The 23,686-nt window shown below is 34.4% G+C and overlaps 1 protein-coding gene across 2 annotated transcripts in view; it reads right to left on the bottom strand.

Moving 5' to 3' along the window:
- Positions 1–304: 304 nt before the first annotated feature.
- LRPPRC (leucine rich pentatricopeptide repeat containing) overlaps positions 305–23,686 on the bottom strand; it is a 90,993-nt gene continuing 67,611 nt past the window's right edge. Inside the window, exons 30-38 of one of the 2 annotated variants that reach the window (XM_011361343.2) lie at positions 21,814–21,940; positions 15,901–15,989; positions 11,579–11,783; positions 9,706–9,845; positions 9,427–9,542; positions 6,923–6,997; positions 4,911–4,995; positions 2,902–3,044; positions 305–1,018 (exon numbers count right to left, since the gene is read on the bottom strand). In XM_011361343.2, the coding sequence (XP_011359645.1) occupies positions 962–1,018; positions 2,902–3,044; positions 4,911–4,995; positions 6,923–6,997; positions 9,427–9,542; positions 9,706–9,845; positions 11,579–11,783; positions 15,901–15,989; positions 21,814–21,940 (1,037 nt within the window). In that variant the 3' untranslated portion in view covers positions 305–961. Of the gene's footprint in view, positions 1,019–2,901; positions 3,045–4,910; positions 4,996–5,109; positions 5,185–6,922; positions 6,998–9,426; positions 9,543–9,705; positions 9,846–11,578; positions 11,784–15,900; positions 15,990–21,813; positions 21,941–23,686 lie in introns of those variants that run through there. The other variant, XM_023531294.1, reaches the window with a different exon arrangement.

The raw sequence follows: 23,686 nt of genomic DNA, 5'->3' as shown, positions 1-23,686 counted from the left end.
CAACTAGGTCAATATTACATATTAAGATACCTTTGTAGTGGCAAACTGTTTTGACTACCATCTTAAATTCTTTTATAGTAACTATTTATAAAGTAGATGTTAACAGGCATGAAAGCCAATTTGGGGATAACTTTGACAAAACGGAATAAAAACCAAGATTTTACTCCTTTGTATATTAATCACATAGGGTATGAGTATAAAGTAACAAGTCCAGTGTAGGCTATAGCTTGTGCCGACAAAAACCTGAAACCAAAATGAGAGGAAATGCATTGCTCTGTCTCATGACCAAAGTCATCACTCAGACTGTTTTAGAGACTTTTATGGAAGAGGCTCCCGTAAGCCACTGTGGTAGAAGAGAAAATAACATGGTGAGGAGCCATCCAGCAATGGCAAATAGTACCCTGACCAAGGCAAGCGACAGTCTCTTTGGGTCTCTGCTTCTCACTAAAAAATGATGAGCACTGGATGTGATAACTCGTAAATGCTTTCTAGCGCCAACATTTTACAAAATTAGAAAATTATGCAGGGCTTCAAGCATGTACAGAATATCAGTATAGAATATTAAGCATCAGAAGGCTCACTGGGATGTCATTTTTTCGGATAAACAATATTAACAAGTCTTAAATAAAATAACAACCTTTCTATGAAAATAATAAATGAAATAGAGTACAGGGCCTGAAGAGTCAATGAGGAGAAGAAACCCGAAAAATTACAGCTTCATACACCATGAGCCACAGACTTATATTGTAGGCAAAAAACACAAAGTCTGATGACAAAATGCATACATTATTGTCAATAAGATGCTGAACATATCATATACTGTATTACACATAAATACAAGTACATAAACAGAGTAACTTTTCATTTATTTATTTTTGTCCTCTCAAATACATTTAAAAAATAACATTTTAGACACAGAATCACAAATACACACAAAACAAAGCAGTAGTGCATGCTTGTTTCACAAAGGGTTTTCCCTTAATTCTTTCAGCTGCTTTGCATAAAATTCAAAGCTTTCCTGTTGAGGAGACAAAATAGGAGGTAGGTAAGATAAAATTACTAGCAAGAAGTGATGGTACAAAACTCAAAAATCATCAAGTATTGCAAAGTGGAAGCAAAGGCTGCTTGGCCCAAGGCAGCTGCGCCCCCTTCAGCACGCCTTTATGTTTCGTGAAATCACTCGTTAGAGGGCCCCAAATTCAGAGTTAGAGCTGGCACCAGGAACCCCCGCTGTGTTTGCGTGAGTGTGCATGTAGGTATTTTACCTGGGTATGGAAGGCTGAGGTATTTGAAATAAACATGGTGTCGTGCCTGTCGGTTCAATGACACAATAAAAGTTCTGCATATATGATTCCTCTTATTAAACAGAACAAAATAAAACAAAACTTCCTCAGCAACTTACTAAATAGTAGAAAATATTTGCAAATCATGTATGTGATGAGGGATTAATATCTAAAATATATTTAAAAAACTCATACAAATGTACAGCTGAAACGTATTGGATTTCGTTAACCAATGTCACCAAAAAAAAAAATTTTTTTTTTAAATAATAAAATAAAAGAATTACTAAAAAAAAAACAAAAAAAAACCCTCATACAAATCGATAGCAAAAACACCAAACGATCTTATTTAAAAATGGACAGAAGATCTGAATAGAAATTTTTCCAACGAAGACATACAGATGGCCAATAGATAGATGCTCAATATTGCTAATCATCAGGGAAATGCAAATCAAAACCACAATGAGATACCACCTCACGCCTGTTAGAATGGCTATCATAAAAGACAAGAAACAAGTGTTGAAAAGAGAAGTCCTGTGCACTGTTGGTAGGAATGTAAACTGGCGCAACCACTGTGGAAAATGGTACAGAGGCTCCTCAAAAAATTAAAAACAGAACTACCTTATGACCCAGCAATTCTACTTCTGGGTACTTATCCAAAGAAAACAAAGATACTAATTCAAAAAGATATATGCGCCCCCATGTTCACTGCAGCGTTAGATGTGCTACACACACACACACACACAGAGAAGAATACTGCTCATCCATAAAAAAGAATGAAATCTTGCCATTTGAAACAACATGGATAGATCTTGAGGGCATTATGCTAAGAGAAGTCAGACAGAAAAAAGTAAATTCTGTATAATCTCACTTAAATGTGGAATCTAAAAAACGAAACACAAAACCGAGCTCATAGATACAAAGAACAGATTGGTGGTTGCCTGAAATGGGAGGTGGGTGAAATGGGTGAAGGAGATCAAAAGGTACACGTTGCCAGTTATAAAATCAGTTAAATTACGGGATGTAATGTGTATCATGGTGCTTATTAGTTAATGATACTGTATTGCATATTTGAAAGTAGCTAGGGAAATAGTTCTTCAAAGTTCTCATCATAAGAAAAAATTTTGTAACTGCATATGGTGATGGATGTTAACTGGACTTATTGTGGTGTCTATCATTTTGCAATATATATAAATATCAAATCATTATATTGTACACCTGAAACTAATACATTGTCATGTCAATTATACTTCAATAAAAAATGTCCTAAATGAAATTAAAACTTATTTAAAATGAATAAGCAATGAACGGTTCCATAATATACTTAGCTATTGAAATATAGGCCATTAAATCCTATTTCAAGTTGAAATGATGAGAAAACCACCCCAAGGACATTTGATAAATTCATACCTATAGCTGAAGGTCTGAGACTGATCTTGTAATTTAAATCTCAGCCCCAGAGGGCTATGTTCTCCCACAGCCAAACCCTCCCCTGAGGGTTCTTCACAGAGATCTAATCCTCATGTAATTAAGTATTCAACTATTTTTTTTACACATTATTATGAAGCATACATAAATCTGCAGAGGTAATTTTTTTCCCCCTTAATTAAGAAATACTCACAGGGGGCTCAGTAAAAGGGACAGACTCTCCAGCATTCTTCAGCAAAACTGCGTAACGTTTTAGAAACAGATCATCCAATTTTATGTTCTTCGCAGTCAAATTTTCATACAGTGCTTTAGCAGATGGGACATCACTGTCCATGACTGAAAAAAAAGGATATTAATCGTAAGTAAAGACAACTTGTCTTCCTCTTTTCCCAAAATACTGGGCCATTAAGGGACTCCTTGATTCCTTGATCCCAAGGCAAAGGGATACTTAACTACCTTTAGCAAAAAGCCACACTCAGAATCTACAAGGTCCCTCACTCCTTTCCTCATACCTCTCATTTAGCATTATTCACTATAAGAGGAAAATGACAAATACAAGCATTTTAAAAGATCCATGATAGTGGCCACATACTGAAGTCCTCAACCAGATAGTAATCACATACCGTTCAACCCTCTTCTGCTTAAAACCACACTTTGAAATCAAGCTAATTTAGGGATTGTTGTGGTGACGGACATGTAAATTATGCAAAAATCTTTATAGCAAGACCAACTAAACAACATCACAAATACTTTCAATACATTCTTGTTATAAAATTAGCAAATATGAGGAATAAAGCTGACAAAAAATGTCTTTTATCAATATACATTAAAAATCTATATACATCTATAAAATATTAAGTTATACTAATATTCCACTTAAAAGAATGATGGAGCAGCCAGGAGCTAGGTTTAGCTGACTCTTCACTTGTGGCTGATTTGTAGAAATTTTCTTTTTAAGTTTACTGTGAAGATTATAAGGGCTCTGCTAACAATTACTGCTGGTGATTAACATCCAAGCACCTAACAACCCTACCCCCTACACTGATGCTCAACAACCAAGCCCAACTCTAGCAGCACCAGGGGAGAGCCTCCAAAATGGATGTAAGAAATTTAGGAATCAATCGAAGGATCTCCCAAAGGGAGGAAGGGTGGATGACTCACTAGCTCTCACTGGAGTTGAACAGATCTTTGCAGATTGGGTGAAGTCTATTTCCTCCATGTAAATTCTTTGTTTCCCACCCTAGGGGGCCAAATCATTTCCCTGTCACTGTCAAGGGCTCAGCTCAATCTCTACCACTGTCCCTTCTTGATCTCCCTGCTCTTCTCCCTCTTGAGTCCCAAAGTGGGATCACACAATTTAGTAAGTTTTATGCAGTTTGACCCTATTTCATGTTATAGTTACTATTTAAAACCTGCCAATTCCCCAATAGGAACGTTGAGAAGGTTTATGATTATAGCTCTGTTTTGAAATACATCATGTTCCCCTCATAGGGTGGAAAAAAAGGAGAACCAATTTACTGATTCTGACTGAAATCTGTTGCCCTGCCAACAATAAAATCAAAAAAGCAATTCTTTACTCACCCCTTGTCTCAAGTGAGCAAATTAGTGGGTGGCAGATGGAGAGGTGATTAAAACTTAGAAATGCTAACATTTATCTTGATTACTAAGGAAACTTTAGACTGGTTCCCTTTCATATGTGATGGACTGGCAATCGGGGTATAAACTGCTTAAGACTGGAATTTGAACTGTGACTTAAGGGAAAACCCTGGAGCCCATTTTTTAGTTAAGGGTCTGTTATTTCAAAGGCCTAAGTAAAGAGAGAGGGTACTGAAGGAGCAAGAAGGCAAGTCAAGCGATAGTCTCGAGTATGTACCTATTTCAAGTAATGTTTCAGGTGGGGAGACAAGACTGGTTCCCAGTATGTAAACCCATGTGGACTTCCAAGTCTCTCCAGGAATCTGGGATCCCACTTAACATACGTGGGCCCCTCTGAAGATGCACAGTGATATGATTTTAGGTTAAAATTATAAGAATAATTTCATATTTTTCTTATGTAGTTTTTAAAAATATTCTGAAGCTAAATCATTTATATCTAATTATTTGATATTTAGGATTACTGCCTATGAGCTAAAGACTAACTTAGCTGACTACACTACGAATATTTAAATTACTTAAATAATATAGTCAGATAAAACTTCTTACCATAGCTTTTCATGACGGAATTGTATGCTTCTTCCTTTTCAGTTAATTCAGGAATCAATTCTAACAAAGATTTCAATGTTGGTGCCTAGGAAATTAACATAGGTAATGTTACCAGCAATACAAAAGAACAGTGAAATAGAACACTAATATATAAACATTATATCAGAAAATCTTGACAAAAATTACAATAGAACTACCTACTCAATAAAATGGACTATTTTCCCTTCGGTATACAGGCATACGTCACAGATGTTGTGGGCTCAGTTCCAGACCACTGCAAAAAAGCAAGTTATCACATAAAGTGAGTCATAATTTTTTTGCTGGTGGAGGATTCTGCCTTTGTTTGTAAAAAACACATCTGTGAAGCGCAATAAAATGAAGTATGCCTGTATCTTAGTATTTGATGTTGATTTAATAATTTACAGCCAAAACAAACAAGCATTTTTCAAAAGTTAATGCAATTCTGTTTACATTCTCATGAATATTTTTCTAAAATATTATAAAGGTTGCTTCTTCTGTCAGTTGGTAACCACAGCAAGAAGTTATGAGATCCCGAAGAGTAGAAGAGATAATAACTGTATGTTTAGGTGCCAACAATTTTAGGTGAAATGTGAAGATCTAAGTAAAACATTCAGAAGTTTTCCCTACTGGGTATATAGAGCGCTTGCAGATCTCACTGGAATTTTCACTTAATTGCTTTCAGCTTTTTAGTTTCTATAGTGAACACAGAACTGCCATACCCTTGTGAATAACCACCAAATATTTCCAAACACTCCAATATTGCTGGATAAATAAAAAATGAATTGTATGTAGCTTTATGCTCTGTTCCCATTTCACCATAAGAAGCTAAATCAGGTTTAATTATTCTACTGTTAAACAGGTAGACCCTGTAACAGAAATTTTTTAAAAATCCTAACTCACTTTTAAGCGCATTTATTCCATCAATCTATACCTGGACCTGCATCTTCCAAGGACTTCCTATTAATTTCAAGTCTCCTGGGAGGGATGTTCCAAGCAGACACGTTACTGTATATTTCCTGTCTCATCTTCCAAGCAAGGCAAGGAAGTACTTGGCACAGCCCCACATGTGAAGTGACAAGTGCTTTTTAGATTCCTTATACTTTTTAATTGCTATTTTTAAAAATAGTCTCTTTGAAAGGGAAAAAAAAAAAAAAAAGAGCAACTAAATATTGTCAAAAAGTTGTTATAAATACATGAGCCAGAGCTAAAATATGCAATTAGGTTAACATTTTTTAAAAAATGTGTGTAAAAAGTGTGTGTATGTGTGTGGAAAGTATATAGAAATTAAGGAAAACTTAGACCTCCCAGACTGGAAACAATCTAAATGTTTCACAATAAAACAAACATTAACAACTGGCACTCTGAAACTTCATAATGCTCCCAAATAAACTAATAATGGGGTTTCTGGTGCTCAACAGTTAAAATCAGGTCTTAATAGTTTCTTTTTTTTTTTTTTTTAAAGAAATTTGCTTGTATTCTTTTTTTAACATCAAAAATTGGACTTGGTTCTGTCTTACACACCACACACATGCATCTTTTAGTGTAAGGTAACTGTACAAACCGAGAACATTAATTTCTAGCACATACCAGTTTTAAAGCCAAATGGATAACCTACCTGATGGTTTATATACGTGATTAATGGTCAAAATAGTCACCTGATGGGAGCAGTGCTTCTGCACTGTTAAATGTACCAAGTGACCTAAGCTACACGGTTTTTATCCTCCATTTCTCCAGGCCCTTTCTTGAGGCTCTTAATGCACAACTACACGCATGGAGAATCCACTGCATGAACCTGTATTGCATTTCCAGTACAACTAAGGAGCCAGAACTGACTTAAAATGTAAACATTTAAAATGTAAACAAGTATAGACAAGATCTTCATAGTGTTTTTAGATCTAGTCCTGAACCAACAAGCTCTTATGTGAGATTCACACCTTTGAACAAGATTGGCTTATAGCATCATTGATTTGTCAGCAAGTAAAGCACAGTACCTTTCCTGGTCTCCGAGAACTCCTAATACAGAACACCAAGAAAATTGGGGTTTGTTCAGCAATTGCACCACATCTCTAAAAATTGAAACATTATTCAGTAAGTGAAGGTTTTTGATAAACAAGCAGACCAAGGTGAATATTTCCAATTAAGAAAGTTCACAATAATACAGTAATGTATCATTATCAACAGGAAGGCCTAATAGTTGACCAATTTTTTTTAAGGCAAGAAAAAAGAAAATAAGCTCAAGCTATGCCAGCTTTTGTGAATGTTGTCCCTGGCATTGCAAGTATAAAGTTTGTTTTAAAAGACAAGGGAAAAATTAAACTAATGCTTCAACAACCACAGAATAAGGTTTAGGACTGCGAAGAAAGAGGAAAAAAAGAAACACTATTCCTCTCCAATTATACTGCCAAGCATTCACAAGTGAGCTAGGGATCATAAGGTTAATTATACATTTAATAAGGTGTCAGGGAGATAACTGCTCGTTTCTTTATAAAAATTAAAATGTACAAAGCAAGTTCTCTTTAAAGTATAATTACCTACACTTATGCATACAAAAGGACTGATTTCAATCTCTCTATTTTATAAAAGGCTTTCATTGCAACAGACAGCCAGTGCTTGAGAAAGAGACAAAAGTTAAACTCAAAAAAAAAAGTTTATATGACAGACCAGATAAATCAAGTGTCTATCCAATCTTAGATGCTATAGTAAAATCAAATATGGCAAGACAATATTTTAGTTTACACTCTTCATAGATGTCATTCTCTTAAGTTTCTAAAAGCACATTCCTCTTTCAAAGCTTTAAAACATTGTCAATACTAAAACGAATAGTATAAAAAGAACTTCTGGGGACACACAGAACATTTACATTATAAACTGATATTTTCGACATCTGTGAATAAAGTATTCTTCCCCACAGCAAGAATAATCTTTTACTGTTTGACAAGCAGGTAAAGGATGGGTAAAGGGTTTATCATATGAAACCTCAGTCTGTTGAAGGGATGAAAACGAAAAGACTGCTGCTGTTGCATCAACACGGCTGACATCAAGGAGCCCCTAGACAGGCCGTTGTGGGTAAATGCAGCTCTGAGGGCAGCAGCCCTGTGGTCTCCCACTGCAGGCTGCTGTCAGTCTTGCTCTCTAAGAGCCTTGAAATATTCCAGCTCAGAACAAGCTGGTAGATGAAATACCAAGTACCACTTTCTAAAGAACTATCAAAATAATGTATTAAAATCCGACGAACACTACCATCTGTGTAAATAGTTATGGGCGTTTCCCTATTTAGGTATGTACACACAAAGATAAAGCATTAGAGTTTCTTTCTTTCAAGATAGAACCTGTAACACTAAAGGCAGCAAGATAAAACAATGAAAAAAATTCCTGACATTTCTATCTATCATAAATTGCCTTTTCCATGGGGAAAAAAAAAAAAAAGTAAGCAACCTAAACCAAACAAAAAAATTCCCAATTAACCGGAATTTCTCTCCACTCTTAAACAAAAGTAAAAAAGTCTTAGAGGCAATGACAATTTATACTTCTTACAAAACCATTTATACAGAGCTATCTCTCAGGCACTACTTTTAAAAATGGCTTTAATCCTACTGTTAAACTAGATGAAATTTAGGGATCAAAACTAGAGCTCGAACAAATGGGTACAGTTTTACCATCCCTATCTACTATTCGGAAAAATGTAAGTGAATAGAATACTATTTACTACCAGAAATTGGTCCCGGGTCTCAATTTGACACAGGGAGTCTACACAAACACAGCCGTTGGCAGGATCACGGTGACTATTTGACTGCCACCTGCTGGGAAGGGGCTCCCCAGTGGTGCCTGTTTGTGTACATTGCCAGTGGCAGCTCCGATCACCCACCGTTCGGCACTTGGAGCAGCTTTATATTTAGTGCTGTTAAAATGGCATGAATGCAGTTGTCTCCTTCCCTGAAGATTGCTAATTTAACTGAGAGTGCGGGCCACAGAGACCTGCATTTGTCATTTAATGTGTCTGTGACACACAAGTGAATAGAAAGCAAATTCAACTCTTAATAAACCTTGAATAAGGCACTGAGAGTGTTTGAGTATTCAAGGGAGAAGCTGTACTTGAAAAGCAAACATTTCCTACTTTTTGTTTGCAAACTGTGTTGCCATGGTGATGCACAGTATTTAGAGCATTAGAGAAATTAAAGTAGGAAATCAAAGGAATTGTTTTGCGTTACCTATCTGCACAGAAACATTTGCCTTTTAAGTCTCAGCAAAACAAATCTTCCTGCACCCTCCTCACCCGCTAAAATCTAAGGATATTTCTGTCTGATTTGGCATCTTTAAAATGAGGAACCTACAACTTACGATATAGTCCTTGTCATGCAACCTTGGTTTGCAAGGAATTTAAATGTGCTAGCAGCACCACACTTCACTTCCAGTGTTCTACCACACACCTGGTCATTTCTCAATTTACTTCTCACAAGCCACCAGCCCCACTGTTCCATCTGTGGTGGGTCATTACCTGTAGGAGAGCTCTGGCATCATCCACCTTGCCTGAATCCAGAAGCTGAAGGAAAAGGTCAGTGACAGGTTTGTAAACTGCAAACTGATTGGCCAATCTCTCTGCCATGATGCTTACTGAAAAAAAATGACAGGTAAGAAAAATCTTTCATTTAAACAGTAGTATAACTCATCTGCTAAAGAAATTTGGTCCAGTCTCTCTATAGAAAAAATGTGTTTGTGTGTGTGTGTGTGTGTGTGTGTGTGTGTGTGTGTGTGTTATCAAGAACAGTCAACTTACTCTTTTCAAGTGCTGGTTCCAACTGCTCTTCTATTACTTTTCTGAATAAGTATGCCAAGCCAAAGTACTGGGGTTCCACAGTTTGATTCCCTGAAGTAAGCATATTTTCAATGTTTTCTATTGCAACATCTATGTTATTGCTGTAAAAGAAAGTAAAATAAAGAAATTTCTGCTCTGGTAATGTTACAGGCAGTTTTAGTATGAGAACTTACTTTGGGATTTATACACACAAAATGCTTTAGGAAAAAAAGGAAATAATTTACAATTAACCAGATAAAAAATATTATGCAAGTTGAACCCAATCACATGTAGGTAGCAAAAGCAATCAGTAGGTGGTTTATGCTACAATAAATAAAGTAGTTGCTTGTTTGAAAACACTGCTCTAGAGACAAGATCAAACAACTATATATAGAAGCATTGACAATGATAAGAAAATACTTTATCTTAAATATTTGATTTTGAAACTCTTTGGACATAAAATGAAAACTTGTTTAAGTGTTATAACTTTGGCTTTAAAATCTAAAACTAGTCACTACTGCATGAAGTAAAGATGATATATACCATCTCAGGATTCTTAAGGATTTTGATGATGTCTTTAAAAGGTGTAATTTCACGTCTCTCAATCTACAGTCACAACAATGTTTTTGTCAGGTATTATAGAACATTTGAAAAATACTCAATTCATACTAAAATTCTTTTTTTAAAAAAAGTATCTTCACATTTTACATTAAAAAAATCAATTACATGGCCGTAACAATCTATAATGAAAATTATGACTTTTTGGTTAAGGTGCTCTTTAGCTGTTACTTTATAGTTATGGCACTCCAAATCCAAACAATCAATTTTATGTTAGAAGTATTGCCTAAAACATAAGAATTCTCTAACTTAAAATTAATGCCCCCATTACAATAAATTTTTCTTATGAGTTTTAATTAGAAAATTATTTACTACTGAATAAAAACATATTCTCCACATTATATAAAACTGTGTTTATATGTTAACATTTTAAAATTCATCCAGATCTTACTTGGATAATCTCCTTGGATCTTCCAACTTAATCACATTTTCTTATTAAAGGGAAAGTTTAAAGTTCTATTTAGGGATATAGTTTTAAAAGGGAAAACGAAACACTACTTCTCTGCCCAAAGAAATAGAAATAAACAAACAAACCCCGACAAAACAAATATTACATTTTAATATCACAACGTATTAAACATATGTAAGAGTAACTACTAAAGAACATTTTTTCTAAAGGCACGAAGACGGTCAAGTCCATAATTATTCCCAGGAATCTTTAATTTGAACAAAATATTTTGCTTGGGAGGTTAATAGAAATCAAGTTCTTATTTACTTCTACAGTGATGATTCTCAACAAGGAATCTACAGAAGGTGGTAAGAGAATCATCCCTAAATTCCTCCCTTTTTCTGGGTATGTGTTGACAGGGGTGGACAGGTAGGAGGAGAAGAAAATGGAAACATTTTTAACATGCTTGCTGAGCCCCCTCTTTTCTCTTCTAGTGGAATGTTACCCTCAGGTGTTGCTGACAACCAATGAACTCATTTTTCACTTGTTAATAGTGTTACAAGGGCCTGGTGTGTATGAATGAGAGGGGAAATCTACCACAGAGCAAAATCTACACATTGGAAAAATTTGATAAATGTTCTTTATTCTAAAATTTATTTTAAAGCTAAAACACATTTTGTAACATATAATAAATTATTTCCTCATAGTTAGGGAATAATCAACAACTGGCATCTTGATTTCCTCTGCAGTCGATGTGGTTTCTAATAGTTTTAAAAAATATTTTGAAGTGGTATTTGAGATAACGCTCCTTCCAGTATTCAATGGAGGAAAAGGCTAGAAAATACTCACTTCTTTATTTGTGCCAAAGCAATGTTATTGATGAAAACCATATGTGAAAGTCCAATTGAATCTTTGAGTCCATTTACCATCTTCTGAATCGCATGTATGCTTTCTGTATCACCCTTCAAGGCACATGCCTGAATCAGGCGGGTCACTGCTACCCTAGAAGGCGTCTGCTTCAGATCCAAGGCCGTTTTTAGCGTTGTTAGAGCCTCTACAACAGAAGAGCAGGAGACAGTTTCTCTTCTATGAACTGTACTGACTTTAATGCATTTTGAAAACCAGCTTTTAAATATGAGCTCCAAATGGCTATACACAAAAAGCTATGAATAATTTATTCTAGATTACAGGAAATATTAATACTTTATAAGAAACCTAAAAAAAAAATAATTTATTTGAATATAAGATATCAGAGACCAGAGAAATTTCTTCTATCACAGGGAAAATACGAATACAAATACAAATGTTAAGATATCAGAGACCAGAGAAATTTCTTCTATCACAGGGAAAATACAAAAAATACAAAAATCACAGGATGTGGATACCATTCAGGGATAACATTTAGTGATTAATTTCAAAGAAGTTGACAAGTTCAAGAAATATAAATAAGAATTTTAAAAATGGAAGAGTTGCCAAAAATATGTGATTTTTACCCACATTCATACTATCCCAGATTTTATTACACTCAAAGATGATATTTCAAAATCTTCTAATTTCCAAAGATTCTTTCATGAAAAGTATGTCTTTTTCTAGTCCAAATAACATCGATCACAAAGGAGCAGCCGAAATGGAACTTTCAACTTTTATGTAATTAAATACCTTGTAGCTATCTTCTTGCACTCATTTTTCAAAGAAAATAAAGCTCATTAGATTCCCATGGATACAGCCGTAGGAGTTTTTTTGTTGTTGTTTTTGGGGGGTTTGTTTGTTTTTTAAGCATCATACTTACAAGTACCTGATTATGGATAAATATGGAATATCCTTTTCATTTACTGACTCATGTACGAGTGTAGCAAAATCATTATATTAAATAAAGTGGTAGACTGGAGGGAAAATGTAATACTTAGCATAACAATCACCACTACCACTACCAAAGAAAACTTCATGGGTTTATAGCAATTAAAGCTATGTAACCTAGACAAAACTAAGACTCTCAAAGCAGCTTTCTATTAAATAAGAACAGCCTATCTTTTACAGAAGAATGGGAAAAGGGTAATAATTAAACAGTCTATTAAAAGACATAATGAATTCGGTGTTTATTATGGAATAAACAATTTATAATTACTCCAAATCTACAATCTAAACCAGTGAATCTCAAATAGGAAACAGAGAAAATAGGTAGTTTAAAAGGCATATTCAATAAAATTTTAAATACATAGTAACATAAAAAACAAAATGTTATTAATATAATTTTAATAATATAATCTATAGAAAATAAGCTTGATAAAATCTCAACTGGTGGTCATACACAGATAATCAACTTCAGAATATTCTTTTTTTAACAAAGTAAAACTTTATTTGGAAATGTATCTCTTTAGATGAATGGGGCTATTATTTTTTATTTGTTGCTGGTTCTTCCATGACTATTACTAACTGCTGAAATGAAAAAGGTTCGGGGAAATTCACAGTAACACAAAATATCAGGCCGCCAGTAAGTGCGGGTTTACATGAAGTGCTGCAACGATCACTGTTAAGTAGGCACTGTGTACTGTACAATCAACTTTCTATTCTGGTAGAAGTAATTAACAAGTGGAGAAGTGGCTGACAGTGCCAGAAAGGATATTCATTACTAAGTAAAAAACAAACACCATTTTTAAGTGTCCACTGATTTTTTTCTTTTTGGTAAAATGCAAGGAAATGTTTATCCTGTGAATAACAGATGTTCAAGAAAACACAAAACATTTTTTGCTATAAATGTAATGCTGGGATGTCAGAAATAATATAAACATTTTCATATTTAATTCCTTGAAATCATGTAAAATACCCAAGAAAATTTTTATAATCAAGAATAATGTCAGCTAGGGAGGATCTTTTCACTAGTGGATCAAAAAAACAACAAATAAAATAATGATGGTGATGATAGTAACTAGCATTTATTGAGCTTTTACTATATTTGTTGAACATATATGTCATGCCAGGCACAGTAATAAGCAACTATACTCACAACTACCCTTCTGAAGTAGTACCAATTTTACAGGCAAAGAATGGAGGTACAGAGTTTAAATAATTTACCCAAGGTCATGCTAGACACTAACCCAAGAATCTAACCACCCCAGAGTCTGCTTCTATGGGTGCATGTGTGTGAATGAGAGAGTGGAAGGTAAAGAATAGATTATATTATGTCTATCCAAAGGAAGCGTGGAACCTTGGAACCTAAATCATATTCCCAAAAAGGACCTACCTTCTGTATAGTTTATGATTTAAGAGACATCAAAAACAGTAAGCATCCATACCCGCCCATCCTGTGTCCTTTTCATAGTCACCTAATTTACTAGTAATACTGATTATACTGCAAAGGTGCCATGTATCAGCTATTAATATTCCAGAACAGTATTAGCTTATAAAATTAGATTAAAATTGAATTGGCTTTATTTTTCTTCCTGCATTAGATGGGATTGAGAAAAAGAAACCTGGAGAAGGGGACTTAAAACTTGGGAGCTCTAGTCAGCCATGGAGCAAAGTAAGGAGATGTGGATAGTGCCAAAACCATTCTCATTCGTGCCGATGATCACTTTATTCTAGGTCAGCCTGTGGAGAGGCATCGGAGGTGGCATGTAGGGATGGAGGTGGTAGTGGGGGAACAGTGGGCTCATCGTTCCTGCTCTCAGCCAACCTCCAGTTAAAATGAATAGCTGAGAACAGATGTGAAAATTAATCATAAAGTTTCTTGTAGTTTCCACAGCGTACCTAACATAAATAAAGGGCAATAATCAAGTGAAACAAATTGAATTCAGATTCAGCTCAAAAATCAACCCCTTGAAATTAAGATATATAAGCTATTTATGAATGAGCTTATTTATATGTGGAACAAGTTTGATTTTTCTATGTTTTAAAATTGTTTATCATTTCTACATAAAATATCGATTTGACAGAAAGCCTTTTTTTTATTAAAAATAAAATGAAAGCTTTTAAAGTTTTAATAACAAGCCTTACATCACTCAAGTATGACTTAAGGCTGTCCAAAAAAAACCAAACTGTCTATACAGGCTGGCCCTGCCTGTGGAATGCTAAGGTGAAAATTTTGCAATGGAGAAATCATCACTTATATACGCCGTCCTAATCAATTAGGAAGACATCTAAAGACCAGTACATTTAGGTATTACAAGCAACGTTAAAGCTGCATAATCAGACAGCAATTTTCTCTGAGGGATGTGAAATTATTTTATAAACATGCAAGTAAGGAATAACACCATTATTACAGACTGAGGAAGACATATGATAACATATTTAAAAGTTAAAGAGCTTTTTCAATCTTCCTTAAAGATTTCCTAAGTGGGTTTTGTTGTACTGGCAAAAGTGTGGTGTTACTGTACTAAAATTCAAATTCAAAAACTAAACATGAAAAGGTGCTTACCTAAATTTAAGAGATTCAACATTTTCCCCCTCGGGAGCTCATTCATAAGACTGTCAGATCCAAACCCATCCCTCTGCAAACCCATGAACAGCCTCCACCAAACAAATGGCCCCCATTTCAGTCCTCCCAAAAGTCATCTCCACATCTTTCTGGTGGTATCCTCTTAATTTAAAAACTTCAAATTCCAAACTCCAAACAAACACCATATTTTATTGCTGTTGGTATTACAAACTATTAAAAAAAGTATTAGATTAAGTCTTAAAAATCAATATTATAATCATTTGGTGCACAAATCTGTACATTTAACACTCAATTTAACTCATTTGCTATCTCATACACAACCAACACAATATGCAAGAAACAACTGCTGGGAATTGTTTCAGATGCTCTAAAGTATGTTAATTTCCAAAGCAAAATGCCTTGTACTGTGAATTTTAACGCACTTGAAAGCCTGTACTTTCTCTCATTCTGGAACACAAATTTTGCATGTCTGAAGAGCTGTGATTCATCTTAAGAAAACCCATCTTGTGTTAAATGGAATGGAAACTGGACTAAGTGGTCAAATGACAAGTACATTCATATTCAAGCTGTATTATAAATGCATGTACAGTAATTTACGTCTCTCAGCTACCACAAAAGGCTCTTGATAAGCAGGTAATTTGCTAAATGGACTCCTTTATCCAAGTATTCGAAGGGCGTTACAAGAAAAATCTGCAGAGGCATTAATGTGACGTAAAGGTCAAGCATTGTGACATACCTTTCAAATAATCCCGCCTAACTTGCGTTATGATGAGGAGGCTGTTGGCAGCATCGTTCAGTGTGAAGCCCTTGATGTGGGTCTCAGCGCTAAAAGAAGCAGACATTTAGAAAGGAATTACTGACATGCTTCTGATACGATAATAAATGGTTGAGCACCAAGGTGAAATTATAAAAACTACTGTTCGTATGTTAAAAATATTGCTGCAAAATATCGACCTGGAGACAGCTTTTGTGTTATCCTGTCAATGGTTATAGAAGGATAATTTTTTTTTGCATTCTGACAGATGACAAAGTTGGAAATGAGCAACAAAAGAAACAAAGTACAAGATTTTTTTTAAACAATCGGTTCAGATTCTTGAATGCTGACATATTAGATGACTAAAATAACTGCATGCCCTGCATTGTTCTGCTGTATCCTAAGCTGGATACTTTTTCCTCTTTTTTCTACATTCACCATAATTATAAAATGTAAAACTATTCTTTCGGCAACAAAAATGAACATTTATTTTCAGCACTGCATATTTTAAATATAAACTAAAGCATATTACTAACACCATATCATTTGGTTGATTAATTTTCAAATTTCTGTCATCTAGATACATACAGTTTTTAAAGGTGAACATGCTGCAGAACTAAAACCATTGTTACATTAAATTAAAATTTCACACAACAATCTTGTCCTGCCCTTAAATCTAAAACATTCCTCGCCCCCGCCCAAAAAAACGCACCTTTTTAAAACTCAGGAGCAAAAAATTGCTTTACTTATGACCAAAACCTACATGATTAAAAACAAAACAAAACACCTTAGCCAGAGATAATTTGTTTGCTACACTGTTTGCACATCTCCTGTGATGAAATTTCAGCATCCTTAATGCCCCTGGGGTTCATCTCCCGATTAGGAAATCTCCACAGGTCAAAAGAAGCAAAAGCAATTGCTGCCATTTGCCTTAATCAAGCTCAGGGATGATCTTGCTGCCAACAACCTCGGCCTGACTACATGAACATCTAAGCTGGGCAGATTTCAAGAACAGCAGGGTCACTGCTAAATTATTCTCATCAATCCCAGGAAAATCCTCCAAAGACATGGTGATGCGCCCATCCTCTCAGTCACTTCCAGCTTCTGAGGTTCACCCTTGCATTTCCCTGCCCGCCCCCCCAACAGAATTTTCTTATCCCCCACCTATCCCCTTAATCCCACCAAAACACCCATTGCTCAGTTTGACTTTTTTCCTTTGTCCCATCTGTCAAAGCTCTTAAGTCAACAACTCGTGCATGAGACTATAAACTGCATAAAATAAAGGATTTGCTTTCTCAGTCTTTAGCATGATTAAATAAACAGTAAACACTATTAAAATTAAGCTCACTTTTTATGTCCAATATTACATGTATTATACCATATTTATCTGAAAATATTACCTAAAATTTATTAAAACCATGAGGTAACAAAATTTCTTTTAAGTGGCATCAAGTGTGAATCACAAAACCTTTCTGAAACCTCAAAACAGAACATTTTCTTTCGTATCTCAACAAGCTGCCTATTCCATACAAATATGAAAGTAAAACAGAAAGAAGTCTCTCCAGCTCTATTATGTACTGAATATATATATTTTCTATATATTATATAGAAACTGATCAATTACATTCAAAGTATACGCCAAACTGGCAAAAGGAGAAAAACTAGAAAAAGTTTCTAATAGAGATTTTTGTGCTAGATTCATTCATTCAATATGATAAAAGTAGTTTACTTCTGACGCATGATTCTGATCCTTCCTTTTGAAAAAATATCTTTTCCAGGGCTGTCAAATCAAACTTCCTGTGATGATGGGAATTTTTTTTATCCATGTTGTCTAACAAGGCAGCCACTGTGGCTATATGCGACACAGGAATGGAAATTTTATTTCTATTTAATTTAATAAATTTAAATTTAAATAAGCATATATGGCTATTGGACTGAACAACACAGAATTCTAGACATTTTCTTTTCATTTTTAGAACTGCCAAATAAAGGAAAAAAACTACTGATAATGGATATCAGTCTTTTAATTTACGATCAACTGCAAAAATTAATCTGTCTTAACCGAAGATGACAGTATCACAGGGAGAGTTTCACATTAGAGATTTCACAGCAATGACTGGTCTGTGGATTATACTTACATAACACGCACAGAGGATAGTAGCTGGTGATTATAATTTATCTTACTTTGGATAACAAAAACTGGCCAATCCAGTAAAAACCATCAGTGGTTGATTGTGCATTATTTCCTAGATAGAATGAAATAAAAGCTGGTAGGGACAAAAGAAAACAAAGTGCTACTATTCTCAAAAGATAAAGCGGAGCTGCTGCTGTGTGATTCTCAAATTTCCTAATACAGTTTAGTGTTATCAGAGATTTAAAATAATAATGTATATCCCTTACTGATCTTTGAATAAGCAGTTCCTCTCCCTTGAAAGAATTTCATTGTACCTAAATTTTTATTTTGAAACATGAAGAAATGTAATTCTAACTAAAAATGGAAGAGAGTTGGTTTCTTTAAAATTTTTTTAAAGGCAGCTGTTACTGTTACTTTTGAGGTTCCATTCCTTGTTGGGTAGGTTAAATGGCCCTGTTAATAAAATTGAAGTAATCTCGTCAGAGATCAAGTGAATCTGCAAAACATTAGAGACAGCAAAGGTGTAGCAAAAACGAAGACTGTACCTTTTAGTTCCTAGGAAAAATCATAGCTCTAAAGACTGAACAAGTGGCATCGTGCAGGTAATTATAGAACAGACAGCTATTCTCAGACCAAGAGCAATAGCACCAGGATCACAGCAGGAAGCACTGCTTCTTGCTACAGTGGCTCATTTGGTTACACTATATTATAATAAAGATGCCTATAAAACAAAGCAACAATTCTTTTCTACTCTGATCATGGATACAGATCTGGAAGTGGGAGAGATAACATGGACTCATGTTGGCAATGAACCAGGAAATGAATCCAGAGAAGTCACATGACATTATTCTGGTATATAGTTAATTAGCTGGAAAACTGGAACTACAATCTAGTCTTCTGAATTCAAGAGTTATTTTCAAAAGTATTCACTGCAGATCTAACCCAAGATACAATTCTTCATAGTCGGATATAACATTTTATTGGTTTAATGGAAAAGACATGCATCCAATCCCCAGGTTAGGTGCTTCTGGACATTCTAAGACTTTCTATCTTGGATTCTCTTGGGCCCACACAGCTACATGGGGAAAACGGCTACGTAACACTCCTGGAAGGATAACAAAGCTGAGATAACAGTGCCTTCAAGAGAACAGAAAGGCTTCATGGTGATCTAGAGAGGAAGGGAAAAAGATAAACATACATTTTATAGGCTGTGGACATGAGGTAAAATAGAAGGGCTATCTTCTTGGTCAGCAGTTTGTACTTGTTTGGTCAAGATTCACAAACATAGTAAGAAAGATGTTTTATGTTACATACCAGTGCAGAGATGCACATATAACTGAAATAAAACTTTCACAAAATAATATCTTTACTACATAACATGTTTTGATATTGCCCATTCTATTTCATTTTTTAAAAAGTTGATTCTGTCCCACGAAATAGATTCTATGACCCACTAACGGGTTACAACTACAGTTTGAAACACTACTCTAGATGAGTGGTCTTCAATGGAAGCACACTGTGTAAATGCTTTCGGGTGAGGCAAAAAAAAAAAAAAAAGTTTAAAACTCTACTTTTAAATCTTATCCTCTGAAAAATATTTATTTTTTGAGCATTTTATAATATATTTACAAGTGAGACATTAGTACAATTCGTCAGTACAATTAGTAAGGGTATGCCATCAAAATGTTTAAGGCATACAATTCTTGAATCACCTGGGTGTTCAGTAAAATGCAGATTCCTGGACCCCATAGCAGATCAGCTCAAACAAAACCTTTGGAGGAAGCTGTGGGGAATCTTTTTATTCTACAGGAATGTGAGGCTCACCTTTCTAGAACAAACCCAATTAAAATTTAAAAAAATTATAGTCTGTAATTTAGGGAAGTATTTCAGAGGTCTTTGGGACCAGCCTCGAGATTAAAGGTTTTTTAAAAAGTTTTCCTTCTTTGCTTCTATCCTCTCACTTAATCATACCCAATTCTCAACACAAAATGCTTCATTTTCCTGTCTCCTCTTACTCCCAAACCATTGTTGCTTCAGAACACCTTTGATTATTATGGCTACATAGTGTTGGAAGAGAGAATTTAGATAATTTCCTGAGGAAAGTAATTTTAGGAAAAAACCCACACCTCTTTGATGACTTCAGTGATTACAGATGAGAGGATGCTGTTCACTGTCAAATTTTCCAAGTCACTAATTCAGGATGCACTAAGTATTTTAAAGATAGGTAATTTATTTAATTAGTGACTGACTAAAAAGAAATGAGACACGGAATACATTAAATATGTGAAATCTTAATGTGATTGTCCTATATCAAAACACGCAAATGATTCAAGATCATAGATATATATGGTATGTGTATACATATATATTGTACTTATATATCCATATTTATTGTACATGTGTATCTATATGAAGATGTATTTCCACAGACAGGTACAGTCATACACATTTTTCAAACTGTACTAAAATATCAACAGTAAATATGGCTCTATGGTGCTTAACTTTAACGTGACACTAGTATTAACACCAGGTTTTCCAGCAAATTGGAAGAATGGCAAACATCCATTTTCTACTCAGGATTGTAATATCCCCAAAATGCTGAGACTTAAAAAATTTGAAGGCCAAAAAATTAGCCCAGAGAGATTATTTCAGAACTCACAATATACTATGAAAAGGTTGATCTTTGCCATTGAAAATAAAGCTACTGACTCAACAGGACAGGTCTATGTCCTAGAGCAGCAGTCCCCAACCTCTTTGGCACCAGGGACTGATGCTTCTATGAGAATTTAAGGCCTGATAATCTGAGGTGGAGCTGAGGTGGTGATGCTAGCGCTAGGGAGCGGCTCCAAATACAGATAAGCTTCGCTCGCTCACCCTCTGCTCACATCCTGCTGTGTGGCCCGGTTCCTGTTCTTAAGAGGCCACGGACCAGAACCAGTCTGTGGCTCGGGAGATGGGAACCCCTGTTCTAGAGTAGGTGACCTTGATCTACTTCTTTCTAGGGCCCTTTCTGATTAATAACTCAACTTATCCATGGGGATAAGATAACAGCGTTAGTTAATTAACATATTAGGTAAGAAAACTTTATTCTTGTTCTGACTGACAAAGTATTTTACTCTAGGGAAGTAGCCAGAGATAAAACCACTACCACCACCGACACTGACACCGACACCAACACCACCACCACCAGATTTTTTAAAAATCCAAATTAAACAAAAACACAACAGAAGGGAGAAAAAGTGTTGAATATAAAATGTGTTGAGTACCTATATTTTCTCTACTTCACTCTATCTTCTTCAATACCTAGAATAAATCTTTCATGTAAATACTATCATTATGTAAAAGAAAAATTAAGACTCAAAGATGAGGATAATTTTCTCAAGGTCATAGAGCTTTCAGTAAGATTCAAACCCTTGCCCAAGTTTTTGATGTCTTCATTAGATCAAGCTGCTCTCACCACGAAAGGTACACATATCTAGCTGCTGAACAAGAAACATAATAAAAATTATTTTTCTGTATATGGGCATCATAAATGAGTTTCAAGATTATGTAAGGTAAATAAAAGGTATTGCACTATGCAGGGCAGTAGAGGTTATATATTTTAAAGCTTAAAAAACTCTATAAAATTAAAAAACCATGTCATATGATTTTTACAGGTAGTTGAGGAAACTCAAGCAACTGCTCCTACAATAACATATCATTAGAAAATTCCTTAATGATAAGTGATAAGTGAGAGCTTTAATAAATGGACTAATACTTACAAATCTTTCACTTGCATTGCTTGTGGAAAGCTATCCTTCGTCAACAGTAATTTAATAAGACTGCTGTATGTTTCACTGTTAAACACAACATTCTGCTTTTGTGCTTTCAGGAAAGTATCATATGCATCTGTGGGGATAAAAGCAAAACAAAAACAAAAACAAAAAACAAGATTATATCATTCTGAATGGCAAAGAGGGAAAAAACTCTAAAACAAAACCCTAAACTCACATATTTGTTTCTTTTAAAACTTATCCACTATACCACTCTGTAGAGACACACACATTGACTGAGCAAGCAGATGTTGTCACTCTTCTAATCTTTAAAATACAAAGTGATATATTTGGAAACTACTACTTAATCCAAATGGATGGTACCTGAAAGAGCTTCCTTCAAAAATTATTTTTCATATTAGCTTTCTAAACTCAGTAAATTATTTTCCTCCAAATAAAAATGAGAAATAGCTCTTCTGAATTTGTCAAAAAATTACACTAGTTTCAAAACAAATTGCAAAATGTGTGTTGTGTGTTAAAGTCCAAATAAACCAGAGGTATAATTTAGACTGAGGGGCGCAAAAGATTCATTTTAAAGCAATCTTTAATCTATAAGTGGGTGGTTACGATGGTTAACATTTCCACACAATAGCATTAAAGTGAATATAGCCTATAATTCTAAAATTAGGAGATCAAATTATTTGGCTACGACAGGACTTATACAAAAACATACAATTTTCAAATATACAGATATCTAACAAGTAAACTAAGCAACATTTGTTTGACTGATTAACAGTTTTATTTCACTTGTTCACAATAACTGTCAGTGAATGAAAAGATGTTACCAAAAGAGAAGTAACTACACTTTTCAGTCACTTACTTTTCTGAAATAAAATTGCCTGGCTATAAACATCCAACTGAAACTACAATCCTCCACTCTCTGGTATGTATAAACAAATCACAGTAAAGATAGGGCATAACTGAACTATCACGTATGACCTTCTGTGGATATAAAGCTCACTGTAAGGAAATACAGAACACACAACTAGGAATGAACATGCTATTAATGCTCAGAAGAAAATTTGAGAGGTTCCTGAAAAAGCAGAAACTTTTCTTATATTTATAAGTTAGGGAAGTTTGCATTGGCCCTTCAATTAACTGAAGTGACATCAAAAACTTAGTTATCTTTTTGAACTAAATTCACAGAAAACAAGAGAGAAAAAGTATGACATTAATATTTGTATCTTAACTAAAAAGAACAGAATCTATCATTCAGTACATAAGCTAAGAAGTTATGATGTAATGAAATTATTGTCTACTTCTCAACATATAATAGTTTAGTGTGCTGAATGAAAATAAATAAGTACAATTTGAATATTTAAAATCAAATAATCTAGAAAATCTTAATAGCTGTTTTCTAAAAATTGTAGTCTTCACACGATATTGGTATGACTATGTTTCTTATTTTCTAGTAGCTTAAAAAAAAAGCAATAATTGTAATGCACCAAACTCATTCACCACAGGTTTGAGTCTGGCGTGAAAGTCACGCTATCCCTGTAAGTATACTAAACTACCAGAAATTTGATAAAATGTTAATGTAAGCATTCACTATCCACAGTGTTCATACTTTGTTAAGGATTCAAATCCTGAGATATACACAAAAGTAACTAAAAGCTCTGAAAAAATTAACAGGATGAAACCAATTAGATAAATTTAAATTGTTATTAAAATATTAAAATTAGAATAGAGATATACCTCTACATTTATAATAAATACATTATATTTAATTAGTTAAATGTTTTTACTTAAAACAGCCATTTAAAAAAAAGTATTATGTGAAAGAGTTTTAGACTCTTTAAACAGAAACTATATACTAATCATT

The sequence above is a fragment of the Pteropus vampyrus genome, unplaced genomic scaffold (genome assembly GCF_000151845.1).
Source record: "Pteropus vampyrus isolate Shadow unplaced genomic scaffold, Pvam_2.0 Scaffold66, whole genome shotgun sequence".
Taxonomy (NCBI): Eukaryota; Metazoa; Chordata; class Mammalia; order Chiroptera; family Pteropodidae; genus Pteropus; species Pteropus vampyrus.
Note: the sequence above shows the minus strand (reverse complement) of the source record. Positions and strands in the feature narration are given on the sequence as shown.